At 34.3% G+C, this 18508-nt stretch overlaps 1 protein-coding gene across 2 annotated transcripts in view; it reads left to right on the top strand.

The window, feature by feature from the left end:
• Gucy1a2 (guanylate cyclase 1 soluble subunit alpha 2) overlaps positions 1-18508 on the top strand; it is a 295914-nt gene that overhangs the window by 143430 nt on the left and 133976 nt on the right. The window contains exon 5 of one of the 2 annotated variants that reach the window (XM_047518477.1): positions 15306-15341. The exons of the other annotated variant lie outside the window; for it this stretch is intronic. Within the exon in view, the coding sequence (XP_047374433.1) occupies positions 15306-15341 (36 nt within the window). The remainder of the gene's footprint in view (positions 1-15305; positions 15342-18508) is intronic. 2 annotated transcript variants of the gene reach the window in all.

Genomic DNA, 18508 nt, shown 5'->3' with positions numbered 1-18508 from the left:
GAATTTTGTTCTTAAAGTGTTATAACTGTCCTTAGCATTCCTATTGTGACCTTGATCTGGAATTTAATTTGTTCCATGTTATGCTAAATATGCATAAGTTGCCGGTTAGATATTTTGGGTCTTTGATGAGGAAAATACTAAAAATTAGCCAATCTGAATAAACTTTTACTTTTGGAGGATTCTGTATATACTGAAAAATTAAAATAATCGCTTGACTAATTTCTACTTAAAAGTGATTCTGTTTTAGTGTGTGCTCTTTTTCTCTTCCTAACTGGAGAGCCCGTATTGTTCATAGTTTATATTGGTGTCTGATATATCAGAATCTCCCAGACCTATGGTGTCTTCAGACTGATAGAAAATCAGACTGAAATTGTGACAACAGGCTAATAAATACTTTTGTCTCTTTTATTTCTCTGTAAGGTATTTATCATATAATATCCTGCTTTGAAAATAAATCCCATTATTATAGTAAACTAACTGTAATGAACAACAGTTATTGCCTCTCTCTGGAACCACCGGTTATTTTAGCTCTCTAATGTAATGAGCCTAGTAGCACTTTATTTTTAGTTAAGTAATTAGGGGCAAGCCCAGTATTACATGTTGAAGTGCATAGGAGGTATTCTAAAGTGAGGTTGGTTGACATTTAGGAGAATCCAATATTTAGGGCTTGTGGAAATTTGGTGGGAAGATATAATCTGTGCTGTCTTTTAAAATAGATTATACGTGTTGAAAAAGGTTTTGCTTCTATCAACCAGCAGCAACATAATTGATTGCAGGAGGTTGTTACTGCAAGATAAGTTTCTTGTTATCTTCATTTCAGAAAAGACCCTCTTCTATGTTATTCCTTAAAGCAGCAGATAACAATTCTAAACCACTGAAATATACACCATGGATATCATGCTGATTTGATTCTTCGTCTTATAAATTACAAAGACTAGAAGCTGAATGTGTGCTCAGGCCTTAGCAAACAAAGGGAGGAATTTTATTTTTACTACAGGCTACATGAAAGGCTCAGATGTGCTAACTCAACCCCAGACCAACTTACAGAATGATCACTCTGGGGGACTGGTCACTTTTAATGACTCATTCATATTTTCTCTCTTTCATCTAGTTGGGTGGGGAAAAGTACCTTCTCTCTTCAGATCCTTTTCATTTCACCAAAATTTGTCTTTAGCTGGACAGTAACGGTGACTTCTGCCTTCTCAAGCCAGCATTGAAGTCATTAAGTTAAAAGTATGCTTTCATGGGGGAATTTTCTTGTGATATTCTAATTAGAAAAGCACTCTTTCCTCCCTCCCTCTTTCCCTCCCTTTCCTCCCTCCCTCCCTCCTTCTTTCCCTCCCTCCTTCCTCCATCTCTTCTTCTTTCCCTTCATTCTTCTTTAAGACTTGAAATTAAATTGGAGATAATTAGGTTTAACTTTTTAATCTGAGGAAACTAAGATCTAGACAGGTTTGACATTGCCAGAGTAAGAACTAGCCCTTAGATATTCCTGATCAGGTTCTTTCTGCACCACATGCACTACTTCCTTCTAATGTACTTATTATAATTAGAGCATAAGTAAGTGCTGCAAACCTTAACATTTATTATTATGAGCATTTATTATGTGTAAGGTGCTATGATAGATGTTGTGGAGGAAATTTGGTTAATGAGATAAGGGTCATTTCTTTAAATAGTTTCATTCTACCAGGGAAAATAACTCCCATATAAGTGATAGTCACCAAGAGATTTTTTTTTTTTTAATTCTAAGTAGAAAGGGCTTAAGTTAAGTTTAGTGTTCTTTCACTGTCCCTCTGTGTTTGGTCCTACTACAGATCTCTTTAACAACCAGTTTATCTTTGAGGCTAGACAAGTATAACAAGAGTATAGCAAGTATAGCTACCTGAATCCTTGGGTCATAGATGACTTTAAAATGATCCCAAATTGGGACATCCCTCCTCCCCTTCGTTTACAAAATATATCATGTTTCAAAAGAAGCCTTCTCTTGAAATGTACATAAAAGAGAGAAAACATAAAAATATAGAAACAAAGAACAATTTATAGTCACAGATTTCTTGTCTTAATGTATCTGAAAGTCAAGCCAACAGTATGTTTGACCAGAAAAATGGACAGAACTGCTTCCACACACCTCCCTTCTCTTAAACCCAAACCCTGAGAAAGGAACCCAGAGAAATTCATGCCTCAACTCTCTGTTTCTGCCAGTGTCTGTCAAGGAAAGGATTAGAAAAAAGTCTGCAATCAACCTAGCCAAAATGTACATTTGTTGCCTAAGGGAGGAAGCAAATATCACTCTTCTCTGGCTGTTCACTGTAGTTCAAATGAAAATTCTTGCTATCTCTTCTCTTCTGGTTTTCACAGGAGGGAAGGCTATTTCTTCACAAAGAGCTATTTATCATAAAATTGGAGAGTTGTCCAGAGATGTTGATGCCTTTGGAATGACAAGGAAGGCTGAATCATCATCATAATAAAATAATAATAATAATGATAAATTATAAGCAACCATTTAATCTCATTGTACCAGAAACTTATGTTGCCTTTGTTTTCTTATTTAATCTTCACAACAATTATATGAAACTGGTAGTAATATCTCCATTTTACAAATGAGAGGCTAAGTATCTTGTCTGAGATCAGTAATAAATCTTCAGACATAGATCTCTGACCTCAGAGCCCAGGCTTTCCACTATTAGGAGTCTCTTGGGGGAAAGGAGAGCCCCTTAAACCTGCCTACGTGTGTGGGAGAACTGAGGCTGGGCCTTGCCATCTTGGGACATGTGATACCATCTGTGTGTTCTTTTTTTTAAAACTTTTTTTTTTAGTTGTTGATGGACCTTTAATTTTTATTTATTTATATGAAGTGCTGAGAATTCATCCCAGTGCCTCACAACGTGATAGCAAGTGCTCTACCACTGAGCCACAACCCCAGCCCATCTATCTGTGTGTTCTTGAAACAGCTTGCTCCCCTTTAGGAAGGAGAATGGCACTGGCTACATAATTTTACATTTAGTTTTTTTTTTTTTTTTTCAGTGCTTAATGAGGAGGAAAACCAAAAACACTTAGCACTTGCTTTTAGAAGTTTTCCACTTTTCACTATTAGTTTGTCAGAGTTGTTACTTTGTAGGTAATTTGGTGTAAAGAAATGCTTTTCTGTATGCTATAAGGGGTAATTTTTACTATATGCAAATTATACCTCAATTTTAAAAAGTAGAATAAATGCAAATTTTAGTGGTAAACATTGTTAAGGGAATAAAACAAAGGAAATGAGATAGAACAAAAATGTTTCTTTAAAAATACTTGAGTGATCTCATATTTAATTTTGAGCATTTCATTTTTTTTATTGTAAACAAATGGGATACATGTTGTTTCTCTGTACATAGAGTAAAGGCATACCATTTGTGTAATCATAAATTTACGTAGGGTGATGTTGGTTGTGAGCATTTCATTTTTAATATCTTGTTTGTTCAAGATGAAATTACTATATTTTATTTGCAATTTGCAATTTTATTTGCAATTTCTATATTTTAAGCTTAAATATACACTATGTAAAAGGAAATCCTACCTTTAAATGCTATTCTTTTACATCCATCTCTGCCTTCAGAATTAGAGATGTATTATACTAAGAACGTGCCTGTGACTTGCTAACTATAGCTGTGACACTTCTTGGATGACAGAACTCAAACTTGCTTGTGAAGCTTGGTGCTTTGGGAGGGAGATTATTTCAGGGATGAGAGTTGACAGGGAGATTATTTCAGCACCCAGGCTGACAAATGAGAAGTGTACGGGTAAATAAAAGTCCTACCTCAAAGAGAGATCTGCTCCCATCAATAAAAAAAAAAAAACACTGATTTTTATCTAGCATATGTCACAGAGTACGTGCATGTAGATAACTCACAAAAACTAGAAAATAAAGATGGCATTTCACACAATTCTTACACAAAGCAGAAGAAAATACAATATTTCTCTTACTTCCTCAGAAACATCTCAAGAGGGGTTCCAGTATTAACTTGGAGGTGTGTGTTTACATTTCAAAGGGTTATGTCCCCTCAACCTTGGAAGTATCTTTGCATATAAAATGAGCAACTGGGTTTATCTAGATCTGAAGAGATAGTTCATTCCAATCGACTAAGCAAGGACTCAAGGAAGACCCTTTTAAGAAGGGGAGAGAAAGCAGTTTCCTCTTTTCTTTTTATAAGTAAAGAAGATTCTCATATAAAAAAGCTATCTTTAGAGTAGGAAGAGTGAAGATTTTTTTTAAATTTTATTTTCTGATCTGAGATTCATTTTTTTGGACTGAAATCAGGCTGAGATAAGGGGCAAGCAAGTTATTATTTTTTTTATTGTTTGTTCTATTTAGTTAGACATGACCACAGAATGCATTTTGATTCATTGTACACAAATGGAGTACAACAATGTAGAGTCATACCATTCATACTTGTACATAGAGTAATGTAGTTGGTGCAGCCACTCTGGAAAGCAGTATGGAGATTCCTCAGAAAACTTGGAATGTACCCACCATTTGACCCAGCTATTACTCCTTGGTTTATACCCAAAGGACTTAATATCAACATACTACAGTGAAATAGGTATTCTTAAACTATCTGGAAGCCTCATCTATTTAGGATTACAAAGAAAAACATACTATCTTAATTTTTGTTGACTAATTCAACCACTGTAACAATAAATGAAACTATAGGCATTAAAACACTCTTTTTTTTTTAACACTTCTTTTATACAGAGTTGATTTGTCTGACAACTTCAAGCTTCATGAACTCAGCAGTGTGTGAATGGAAAGGTCAAAAGATCACAGAAGCCAAAAGATAGGACGTAAAATCTGTGTCATCCAGGCACTTAAGAGAGTCCATTACATTCTCACTTCAACTCTTTATGCATGTCTTAATACCCTTGGTTATCTGGTTTCCCAGACCCTAGCAGATTAGTTGAAATATAGGTTAAAATGTTTCTATAGCTGGGTGTTGTTTCTAGTGATACCAAGTATGGGAGTGGAAAGCTGGAGGTCAATAGAGTTATAAGGGAAAAGGACCTAATATTTGAAAGATAGCAAATTTAATGGTATGGAGACTAAAACATATATTTTATAAAATATGCATAGTGTTAATATGTAAACTGTTGAATAAATCCTGGAAACTTAGTTCATGTTAGTTCTCTTTTTCTCTCTGAAAACATTACTGTACTAGCAAAATAATCAATGTTCATAATATTTTGAGAATTTTTTATGATCAGGAATCCTACTCTGAAATACCAGAGCAGTGTGTATATGCAATAGCCCTTTTAACCCAAAATATTAAGGATGAAGCAAGTTTGGTATTTATAGATATAAACTTAAGTGACTGATAAAATTTAAGTATAGAGTAAATAGCTACTATTTACTAAAACTATTTTAAGCACTTTAAATGTATTAACTCATGTTGTTTCATTTATCTTACTTGTGCCGAATCAGATACAACTCTTCTCATCAACACCAAATTACAGTACTTTCTCCCTAGTATTATTATTACCAGTATTTTTCATAAAATCATATTTCATTCTTAAAAATGCAAGTTCCGGTGGATGAATTTGATTCAACATTTGTACATGCATGCATGGATGGGCCATGGTGAGTCCCCATATTGGGTGTATCCACAGAATACTAATTAAAAAAAAATTAAACTGTAAATGAATTGAAGAAGGATCCGTGGAGTGGAGAGTGGAGGGCCAGAGAGTGCTGGAGAATGAAATGGAGCAGGTTGGGTTCCATGCTTTTGTGATTATGTCAAGGTATGTCCTGGTGCTATATCACAACTAAAAAGAATAAAAAGAAATGAATAAAATGCAAGTTCCTTAAAGACAGGACTCAGTCTGAGAAGTAGCTGAACTTTTTGATTATGCCTTTTGTATAATAGATACCTAATAAAATTTTATTGAGTTGATAATTAAATCCATTGTAAAATTTTGTTGGTACCATGTCCTGTTGTACTTTATTTAAATACAGGATAGGAATAATAATATATGTATGAGATTCAGTAGAACAAATACATAAATTAACAGGGATGGCCAGCTCAAGTTAAGCATGAGACAGTATCTATTATCTTCTGTTAGCTATAAAGTACTATTCTTCAGGGAAGTTCAAATGTTCTTTTAAAAAAAAAAAATCCTTAATAAAAATTTCAAGTGAAATTCAAAGCTGTCAGTTCAGAACAACCCTGGTTCACAACTAGGTGTCTATTAATATAATTTTAGATGCAATTAATGTAATCTTACATTTCATTTTAATCTGAATTCATTAATTTTACATAATGTCAGTAGTAGGTCAAATTTTGTAACAATAAGCCACAATTCCTAAAAACTATGATAAAAGGAAGCCAGGGTTAATTTTAATTCAGGATTTTTCAATTATATGATCTACTTATGCTTATATGTGATCAAACATTACTAAATTATTGAATGACTATTGTTCCAGTAGGTCATCCAAAACCAGCTATTTACAATTTAGACAACAGCTTTTCACTTAAGTGGCATTGTAACTTCCTAAATTCACAGGTTATTTTATGCAAACCTATTATCTAAATAAGGTGACTTGTGATTTTACTCATCTAAAATCTCAGCCTCTAGAAAGTGGAGGGTGGTCTGGAAGCATAGCGATTTTTTTCCTTGTTTGCTAAATTTAGGACAGAACATTCTCTGATATCACTGAAGGTTGTCAAACAAATGGTGCTGTTTCTGTGCTCTGTTCTTTGCTGGCCTTTAAGTATTAATGTTTCTGGTCTTGAGCATGTGGATGGCCAATCATCAGAGAGGTGATCTGAGTTCAGATCAACTTAGGTTCCTATCTGTCTCTACCTCTTGATGAAACATCACTAACCAAGTTCCTCATCTTTTAGTTCCTAGTGTCAATTTTTGACCTATAAAATAAAGATAATAATGGTACCTTAGGTTGTCAAGAGAATTTAATGGAATAACTCACTTGGAATTGTGCTTAAAACATACTAAGTAGGTGATAATTGTTAATTGTTATAATTCCCTAAATCCTTTAGTGTGGCATACTATCAAAGCTTTTCAACTTTATAAATTGTTTCTCATTCAAAATTATCTTATCTACTTTTTATTTACTACCAAATAAAATTCATTCTTTCAAGATAACTGATAGACTGATTCCATAACTTGGCTATTGTGAATCACCCTGCTGTAAAACATTGATGTGCCTGTATCACTCAAGCATGCTGATTTGGGTTATTTTGGATATATACCAAGGAATGGGATAGCTGTGTCATATGGTGGGTGGTTCCATTTCTGGCCTTGTGAGTAATCTCCATACTGCTTTCCAAAGTGGTTGTACCAATTTTCTGTTCCACCAACAATGTATGTAAGTGTACCTTTGTCCTCATATCCTCACCAACTGCTATTTGTATTATCAATGATTACCATCCTAACTGTGGAGCAATATTAAATAGTGTACTTTTTGCATTTCTTGGTTTTTAAGGATGTTGAACAATTTTTCATGTATTTGTTAGCTTCTTTTGAGAAATATCTGCTTAGACCACTTACCCATTTATTGATCAGGTTATTTGTTTTTTCAGTTTTTCTTTAGTTCTTTACATATTCTGGATTTTAATCCCCTGTTGGAAGAGTAGCTGGTAAAGAGTTTCTCCCATTCTGTAGATTCTCTCTTCGTGCTTTTCTTTTCTTTTCTGTGCAGAATGTTTTTAATTTGATGCTCTCCTGCTTATTGATTTTTGGCTTAATTCCTTGAGCTTTAGGAGTCGTATTAAGGAAGTTTCTACTTGTGCCAATATGTTGGAGTGTTGATACTACATTATCTTCTAGTAGTTACAGTCTTTTTGTCTAATTCCTGGGCCTTTGACCAACTTCAAATTGATTTTTGTGCAGAGTGAGAGATTGGGATCTGATTTCATTCTTTTACATATAGATTTCCAGTTTATCCAGCACCTTTCGTTAAAAAGGCTATCTTTTGTCCAACATAAAGCTATAGAGCCAGCCTAAGTGCCTGTCAACAGACAAATGGATAAAGAAAATGTAGTATATATACACAATAGAATTCTCCTCATCCAAAAAAAAAAACAATGAAATTATGTCATTTGCTGGTAAATGGACGGAATTGGAGAATGTCATGCTACGTGAAATAAGCCACACTCAAAGTTGAATGGAATGTTTTCTGTCATATGTGGAAGCGAGAGAGAGAGAGAGAGAGAGACAGAGAGAGAGAGAGAGAGAGAGAGAGACAGAGAGAGAGACAAAGAGGGGGGAAATTTCAGGAAAATAGAAGGGAGACAATAGAGTACAAGAGGGGGAAGGCAAGTACTGGGAAATGAAATCTACCAAATTATGCAATGTCTACTTATGAATATAACATGATAAATGCCTCTTATGTCTATATAATTAAAATGCACTAATTAAAGTAGTAATAATAGAAGAGAGATCAGTAAAGTAGAGCAAGGAGGAAGGGAGAGAAAAAGGAAGGTACTGGAGAATGAGATTGATCAAACAATGTGCATGTTTGAGTATGGTATAATGAGTCCCACTATTGTGTATAATTATGATGCAGCAATAAAAATAAGAGCTGACAGAATTTAGGTAGGTCTCAGAAGAAAAGCAATATTGATTTTTACCAAATATGAGTCACTGGTAACCATAACTCTCCTAGATTTATTTGTGTTTTAAGAAGTTTCTTACTTCCTGCAATCTAATCTCTCCTCATTGAAGATTTCAGGTAAGATGATCAATAGAAGTAAGATCTGTAGGCACCATGGGATGAGAGCACTTTGGTAACAGAGTGCCATTTAGATTGCTAGACATTGCTCAGAGGCTTATAATGGGTTCAGCTCTCAGAATTTTGACCTTTCTGTCAGGATTCCTTCGTCCCTCCCTCCCTCCTTCCCTTCCTTCCTTCCTTCCTTCCTCCCTCCCTTCCTTCCTCCCTCCCTTCCTCTCTCTCTCTCTCTTTCTCCTCTTAAAGTGTACATTCTCCAAAATGCTGAAAGGTGGGTTGGATATTGGGGAAGTATGATGTGAGAATCTGTGGTGCAGATTTTATGTAAGCACTGGACTGCAATGGCTGGATGTTTGTGCCCCATCTCCCAAATCCAAATGTTGACACTCTAATCCAAATGTGATGCTTTTGCAGGTGGAGCCTTTAAGAGGTAATCATTCCAAGAATGTAAATAATCCAACTGACAAATGGGCTAAGGAAATGAATAGACACTTCACAGAAGAAGATATACAAGCAATCAACAAACATATGGAAAAATGTTCAACATCTCTAGTAATAAGAGAAATGCAAATCAAAACCACCCTAAGATTCCATCTCACCCCAATTAGAATGGCAATTATCAAGAATACAAGCAACAACAGGTGTTGGCGAGGATGTGGGGAGAAAGGTACACTCATACATTGCTGATGGGGTTGCAAATTAGTGCAGCCACTCTGGAAAGCAGTGTGGAGATTCCTTAGAAAACTTGGAATGGAACCTCCATTTGACCCAGGTATCCCACTCCTTGGCCTATACCCAAAGGACTTAAAATCAGCATATTACAGAGATACAGCCACATCAATGTTCATAGCTGCTCAGTTCACAATAGCCAGATTGTGGAACCAACCTAGATGTCCTTCAATTGATGAATGGATAAAGAAAATGTGGTATATATATACAATGGAATATTACTCAGCCATAAAGAATGATAAAATTATGGCATTTGCAGGCAAATGGATGAAACTGGAGAATATCATGCTAAGTGAGATAAGCCAATCTCAAAAAACCAAAGGAAGAATGATATCGCTAATAAGTGGATGATGACACATAATGGGGGGTGGGAAGGGTTAGTGTTGGGGTTGGAGTTGGATTTAGGGAGGGGGGCAGGAAAGGAGGAAGGAAGGACTGTATAGATGGAGGGGAAGGGTGGGAGGGGAGGGGGGAAGGGAAAAATGGCAGAATGAATCAAACAACATTACCCTATGTAAATTTATGATTACACAAATGGTATGCCTTTACACCATGTAGAGACAGAGAAACAACATGTATCCCATTTGTTTACAATAAAAAAAAAGAAAAAAAAAAAAGAGGTAATCATTCAGAGGGTGTATCCCTCGTGAATGGCATTAGTGCTTTTAGAAAGAAAGATCAGAGAGCTCGATGACTGTTTTCCTGCCACGTGAGGAAAAAATGGAAAGTTGTCAGTCTAAAATCTGGAAGAGGATCCCCCTGAAAATCCTAACCCTGTTGGCACCTTAAATTTTGACCTCCAGGCCTACAGAAAACTATGAGAAATATAAATATCATATAAACCCAAACTGACAAAGACAGGATCAGAGAAATGAGTAAATTAATTCACTTAAACGCTAGATTTGGGCATAGACACGAAATGTAAAAGCTCATTTACATAATTCTCTAGGTAGGAAATAGTCTCTTTTGGGAGAAACACACTAGTTATTTGGAGATTGGCTTTGTTTTCTTACCAGTGAAAAGCACTACAGGGACTGATTCAAACTGCTCAGTTTAAGTGAAAAGCATGTCCAGGCAATGGTTGATTTCCTCATAAAGATAATTGAATCACCACATAGTGAAGTTGATAGAGCTCTGATCTCTTCTGGTACTTAGGATTTAGAAGAAAGAGTAATGGAAAGAAAAGAGTTGGGTACACAATGCTGTAGGTACTCATTTCAGTACAATGCACACCATGGATGTGGTGATTCTTACCCCAGGAATGTAGATTCATGTTCCAGGCTTACTTCTCACATTTAATGGAAATTTTGACTGTCTGCTGAGAGAATTTTCCACTTATACCCAAGAAACAATAAATATAACAGGGTATAGAGAAATGTCCCTTTCTGGGGACAGTTAGCTTTCATATTCATCATTTTTATATAATCCAAATTAAATCATTAAAAATACATGGGACTGATGGTTTTACCTCTAAATTATAGACATGGACAATAAAATTGCCAAAAATCACATAGATTCTTAATTGGAGAATCAGGAAAAAAAATAGGTCTTCTATATTCTCTGTGATTCTTTGTTATCATATTACTTTTACAAAATCATAATAAGACAAAGAAATGTCTGAGCATCACTGGTAAATTGAAACAAACATTTAAAAATGAATTAACACCAACCCTCACAAGCTACTTCAAATATTAGGAGAGGTGGGAAGATTTCCCAGCCATTCTATGAAGCAAGTGTTACTCTGATATCAAAACCAAGGGTAAGAAAATGAAGGCACAGATCATTGTCCCTTCTGAATATAAATGTAAAAATTTCAACAAAAATATTAATAAAGTGAATTGCCATGATATATAGAAGTGATTGTACATCATGAAAAAGTAAGAATCAGGAGTGCAAGTTTTTGGACATCTGAAAATCAATGTAATACACTCTATTAATACAATAAAGAACAAAACCATATTTTCCATAGATGCAGAAAAAGCATTTGACAAGCCAACACTTTTCCATGACAAAAACATTCAGCAAATGAATAGACAAATTTCTCAACCTCTAAAAAGCACCTTGCAAAACCTCCCAGCTATCATCATAATTACTGGTGAAAGAGTGAATGCTTTCCCTCTAATTTCAGGAACAATACAGCCTGCATGCTTTTGTGTCTATTCAGCATTGTACTGAAAGTTCTCACGAGGGCAATTATGCAGGAAACGTATGCAAAAGTCATTCAAAATGGAAAAGAAGTATAACTATTTTTACTTTCAGATGATCTGATATGCTTTATAGAAAAATTCTAATGAATCCACAAAAAATATTACAACTAATAAACTTTATTGGTGTTGCAGGACATAAATCATCTATGCCAAAAATAGATTACATTTCTATACGTGATCAGAGAATAACCCAGAAAGGAAATTTAGAAATTTAGTTATGTTTATGATAGCATACAAATAAATAAAATATTTGGGAAAAAATTAACCAAAGAAGTTTAAGCAGGAGTTTCTGTGTAGAAGGTACCAAATGTTATTGAAAAACATGGAAGAAACCCTAAATAATTGAAAGACATCTGATGTCATAGGTTTCAAGAGTCAATATTGTTAAGATGGCAATACCTAAAAGTAATCTACAAACTCAATACATTTCCTATCAAATTTCTTGCTGCTCTTAAGAAAGGAAATAGACACACTGATCCAAACATTAATATGTAGATAAAAGAAAGTCAGCTAACACAAAGTGTGAAGGACTCATACTTTTTATTCTATATTTTATTACCAAGTTACAATAATTCAAGATGCTGTGATAATTGTTTAAGGATAGACAGGTAAATTAGTGGGATAATTGAGAGTCCAGCAATACATTTTTACATTTATGGTCACTTGATTTTTGGAAAGGATTCCAAGATAATTTAATAGGGAAAAAGTAGTTCTTTGCAATAGTATGAGGACAACTGAATATCTGCACATTAAAAACTAAATTTGAACCCCTACTGTTATGGTTTGGATGTGAGGTGTCCCCCAAAAGCTCACGTGTGAGACAATGCAAGAAGGTTCAGAGGAGAAATGATTGGGTTTTAACAGTCATAACCTAATCAGTGAATCCCTGATGGGGTTAACTGAGTGGTAACTGAAGGGTGTAACTGAAGGGAATGGTTCATTGGGGGTGTAGCTATGAGGTATATATTTTGTGTCTGAAGAGTGGAGTCTCTCTCTCTGCTTCCTGATGATACAAGCTGCACCCTCTGCCACCCTATCCCACTATGAAGTTCTGCCTCACCTCGAACCCCCAGGAATGGAGCTGGCCTTCTAGGGACTAAGATCTCTGAAACTGTGAACCCTCAAATAAATCTTTCCAGTTGTGCTGGTCGGGTCATTTAGTCACAGCAGCAAAAAAAGTTGACTAAGACACCTACCTTACTTCATATACAATAATTAACTCAAAATGAATAGTAGACCTAAATGTGAGCTCTAAAATGTAAAAACTTACAGATAAAAACATAAGAGTATATTTCCATTCATATGAAATATCTAGAAGAAGTAAATCTATGGAAATAGATTAGTAGTTACCTATGGCTAGGGGTGGGGAAAGGTTGGAAGGGTTGGAGATTAACTGCTAACAGTAACAAGGTTTGTTTTTGGGGTAATGAAACTGTTTAAAATGAGTTGGTGGTGATGATTGTGTTGTACACTTTAAATGGCTGATTTTATCATAATGAGTTATATCTGAATAAAATTATTAAAAACAAAGGGGCCACCACACTTCTACATCATGTCCTCTTGCCTATAATTTTCCCCCTAAGTTCTCTTAAGAAAAGATAATTAAATTATTTAAGCCTGATTAGTCTATTTTTTCTGAAATTGATATTTGGTGGTTTTCTATCAGGTTCTTCTCAAAAGGAAGTCTTAAATGGAGGTCATCTTTTCATTGGAACATTATAAAATTATTCTATAAAATTAACTGTAGACATATGATAGAAAATTTAATGCAGTTTTAGAGCTACTAGAGGCCTCAACATTTTGTGATCCAAGTTTTTCTAATTTATTCCTCAATATGTACACAAAGAAGTTAAACATAACTACTCACAATAATTTATTAGTAGCAGTACTACTTACAGTAATTTATTATTAGTAGTATAACAGCTTCAACCACAACATACTAATTGCTACCTCCTCTGAATCTCTATGGTACTTCTTTTTCTACAATATGTTTGTCAGTTATCTTATGTGGACTTGTATAGACTTAAATATATGCCTTTATATATTATATGTTACTTATATAACATATACATACTTAGTTTAATTTGTAAACCCTACATCTGTAGAAGATAGAACCTCTTAATTTTCTAAATACCTATCATAGTTTCTTACAAATGTGAGTTCTATAGTGTTTGTTTCTAGTTGGATATTTTATATGCCAACCTCTGCACTAGGGAAGAGGCGTTATTAGTTCCTGAGAGTGGTCTTTATCAGTAATGCAGAAAGTCATAGATTTTGTTAAGATTAGGGACACTCTGTACTCTCTTACAAGGCTCACCATTTAGTAGCTAGTTTTTGTGTAGAAAATAGTAGTAGCTCTTTGTGAAATTATACTTGGCCTGGAAGATGTTTTAAAATTCTACACAAAATTCAAAATGTAACCTTTCCTCTCATATACATATTTTAAAGTAAAAACAAATGCAGAAAATATGTTAATGGTACATGGTTCCCACATATCCATGGTGTGATAAAGCAATACAGTGGAATTTTCAGTAAATGGTCAAATATTCAAATAAGCATTTTTAATAGGATCTCATAGGAGGTCTTTGGCAAGCAGCACACTTTTCCACATATGCTGCTATTATAAAAGCATTTTTGGAGTTATTTCTTTTGGAGTTTCTGTCAAGTACAGTGTATACAATACATAAAAAAATCAATCTTTTAAAAATCATATCTGATTTATAACCCAAACTGTTTTACTCAGGCTTTATTCTAGACTTAGCACAGAATCTCTTTAGGGTGCTTCCAAAATTATATCCACTCTTCAAAGTAGGCAGGTATGCTACAATTACAATTTTTAAAAAATGGATTCTATGCTTTGCAGTATCACCATAACAAATGTGTGCCTTGTTTCACTGCTAGGCACATTTTAAGCATTTAATTAAACGTTGGTTGAATAATCAAATGAATGAATAATTATCATGTTTGTTACTTCGAAGGGGGATAATATTCCTTTAATGGTGTCTGTATGTTTCTCAAAAATTAGTTATCTCATATTCACAGGCTACATATACTGTTTCTGTATTTGCTCTTTGAAGTCTTATTTTTCCTGCTTATGAAATGGTTTTCAACTTATTTATATTGGCATGCATTATATTCATTTATCTAACTCTACCTAACTGTGAAGACAAAAATACCAACCAGTAGCTAAAAGGAAATGTGCTTCAGAGTTCTCACCAGCCCTCTTTTAGGACTGGTAGGGCTCTGAGATACCATGTCTACATGTCTGCATAATAAACATCATTAGATCTGCAGACTTGAGTGCATTACATTAGCTTGAGTAAACAGTGCTGATCTCTTCATTGAAAGGTAACTTCCTTCCCTATTTTGTCATGGTTTCCTGCACTCTTATTGCAGTGGTGCTATTCTGGTAATTAGATTAGAATTGACCTTTGTAGAGACATAGTTAAAAGATATCACTGAAAGTCTATAATTTTCTAGATAATTATCATATTGTCGTACTACTCATTTAATAAACCAGGTGATATTTCTAATTTTAAAAAGTTTATTTCTTTTATTGTCTTTTAAACTAAACACTTTGCTATTTGTTGTTTCGTGCCTCCCTCCTTTACACTCTATTTTTTTTTTTTTTTTTTTTTTTTTTGCAGTGCTGGGGATCGAACCCAGGGCCTTGTGCTTGCGAGGTGAGCACTCTACCAACTGAGCTATCTTCCCAGCCCCTCCTTTACACTCTTATCCCTTGAAAATTAGGAACATTTATTGAAAAAGAAGAAAATACAGTCAGTTTATACACCTATAGATTCGATTTTTAATGAATACTTTCCTTCTTTTTTGTGCCATTAAAATTTAGTAAGGACATAAGGAATTAAATATCACCTTTTCATAAATGCTTTACTTATGGGACTCAGATTAAATTATTTCTCTTCCTTTTGTGTTCCTGGGTGTTCTCTTGGCCTTGTGTACTTTGCTTCATATCACGGCAATTTGTTTATAAGTTTTAATTGTCCTAAATAATTACAATGACAAATCTTATTTTATAACTTTATTTATTTATTTATTTATTTTTATGTGGTGTTGAGGATTGAACCCAGTGCCTCCCTTGTGCTAAGTAAGTACTCCACCACTTAGCTACATACCCAATCCTGCAATGGCTACTCTTGATTAAGCATTTTTATTATAATTCTATATACACAATCCTATTTATTTCCTAAAACTACTTCACAATGAAGTAGTTATTTTCTCTCTCTCTCTCTCTCTCTCTCTCTCTCTCTCTCTCTCTCTCTCTGCTACACACACACACACACACACACACATATGTATACCCATACACTCATATACAAACCAGCATACAAATTGAATTTCCCTTATCTGAAATGCTTGGGACCTAAAACATTTGGGATTTTTTATATTTGGGAATATTTACATATGCATGATGAGAGTTATCCAGGGTAGGACCTAAGTCTACACTTGTGGCATTATGTCAATGCTCAAAGTTTGAGAGTTGGAGTACTATAGATTTTGGATTTTTGGTTTAGAGATGTTCAATTTGTAGAAACATTGTGGTTTTTATAAATATTATTTCCACTCATAATGAAAATTCAAGCAAATTATTGTGGGCAAAATAACCTTGAGTTACATTTCTCTTCTCTTGGATCTTTTTTGCTCTAATAGGAATGTTTTGAAATAAGTCTGTGTTTGGTCCCTTGTGAATGACTTGCCTTTTTTACTTTTTCTTTCTTTCTTTCTTTTTTTTTTTTTTTTTGCTTGAGTATCTGAAGATTTTTAATTTAATCTTGATGTTTAATAACCATTTCCCCTGATAACATCATGTGCCATTTCTATCTGAAGGTTGAATTTTCTATTTCATAGGAAGTTTTCTCTATTACATCTTTGAATAGTTTTAGTTTTCATTTGTTTGACTCTACAGTTTAGAGAAATAAAAGAAAATACAAAATGGTTAGATGTTGAATAGGTATTAGATATTAGGAAGAGCATAGATAAAGGATAGGTGTTGGTGGTAGAGTTCAAGATAACTACTGTCAAATAGGTAAAAATGTCTGGGCAGCCAAACCAAAATGCTTTCCTTAAAGACCTCCTCATTAGATCAACCATCAGAGAATCCCTGCAAAACTAAAATTAATAGAGGCCTACTTGCTGAACTGTTTTTGCAACTAGTATTTAACTATTGTTTAGTGTGAGTCTATTGCATACTAACTTTTATAAGACAAAAATAATCTTGTTCAGAAATACGTTTTTTCTTTCCACCAACTTTTTATTTTAAAATGCCTGAAGAAAATTGGAAACTAGCAAAGGGAATTTTGAAAATTTCATAGATGGTTAACATTTTATTATTTGAAATTTAATTCTACCATCTTATCCCTAAAATTTCAGCACATGTCTCCAATCCATCTGCACAGTCACAATACCATTATCAAACTCTCAAAAAATTAATATGGAAAATGTATTGCAAACATGTTCAAATTCTTCCCATTGTCTCAAAAATAGTATTTATGACTTGTACTCCTGGAATCCATTGAGTATTACACATTGATTTTAGTTTTCAAGTTTCTTTAGCATTCTTTATTCTAAAGAGTCTCCTCTGTTGTTTCATGATGTTAACAAGTTTGCAGTTCAAAATTTTCTGATTGTAGCCATACCTGGTGGCCATACCTATGATCCCAGCAGCTTGGGAGGCTGAGGCAGGAAGATCACAAATTCAAAGCCAGCCTCAGCAAAAGTGAGGTGCTAAGCAACCCAGTGAGACCCTGTCTCTAAATAAAATACAAAATGAGGATGTGGCTTAGTGGTTGAGGGTCCCTGAGTTGAATCCCTGGTACCCTCCCCACCCCCAAAAAAGATTTTTTATTGTTTTTTTTCATGATTAGATTGTATTACATGTTTTTTGCAAGTGTATCACACAGGCAAGTTTGTGTACTTTGTATCACATTAAGGGAAACATAAAAACATATTCTTCATAATGTTGGATTAGATCACTTGGTTAAAGTGTTGGTTGCTGATCTCTTCATTGAAAGGTAACTTTCATTTGCAAATTGGCAAGATATCTGTTGGTTGACAATTTGGATCATGTGAACATATCTCACTCACTACTAATATTTCATTCAGTGGATTTAAAAATTTTTTAATGATAATAGCCTGAATCAATTATATTAATGGTGGCACTGTGGTGATGTTCTAATTCTACATGTGGTATTTTTAAGCACCTGTGACCTCATTTAGAAGGATCTGTAGCTGACCCAAATTTGTTGGGCCTTTTTTTTTCCCCTGTCAAGTATGTTGCGATGTAGTGTCTCTTACAGAAAAGAAATAAGTATTGATAGATGTTCTATGAGCTGCAGGAACACAGATAAAGTTTACCTAGATTGACTTGCTCTTTAACATCTTGCAGTACAGGAGAGGAATTCAGTCAGTGCCTGAAGGATCTTTCAGGAAAGCAAAGACAATCCACACAGCACATTTTCTTTAGCACTACATCTGGATTATATTGTCCTCCAGCCTTAAGATAAAATGTTAAGAAAAACACAGTTGCAAATATTAAAGTCATCTCAAAAGATAAGGGACTGTAATACAATACATCTAAGGACTGCAAGTTAATTTAATTGTAGGAAAATGGAAAATATTTTAAAAAATATGCCCCAAGGTTTTTTGTTCCTTTTTTGTTTTGTCTTAAACAAGAAGAGATCATTGCTTCCATGAAACATAGGCAACCTGCTTTCTAATTTACTTCTTTTGGGATGGATTCTGGACACAGGTATTTTATAGCCTCTGTAGGTGTTTTCAATGTGCAGCCCTGGGAGTGAGAACCTTTGAGGAAAAAGAGGTATCTCCAGTT

This window comes from Sciurus carolinensis, chromosome 11 (assembly GCF_902686445.1).
Source record: "Sciurus carolinensis chromosome 11, mSciCar1.2, whole genome shotgun sequence".
Taxonomy (NCBI): Eukaryota; Metazoa; Chordata; class Mammalia; order Rodentia; family Sciuridae; genus Sciurus; species Sciurus carolinensis.
Note: the sequence above shows the minus strand (reverse complement) of the source record. Positions and strands in the feature narration are given on the sequence as shown.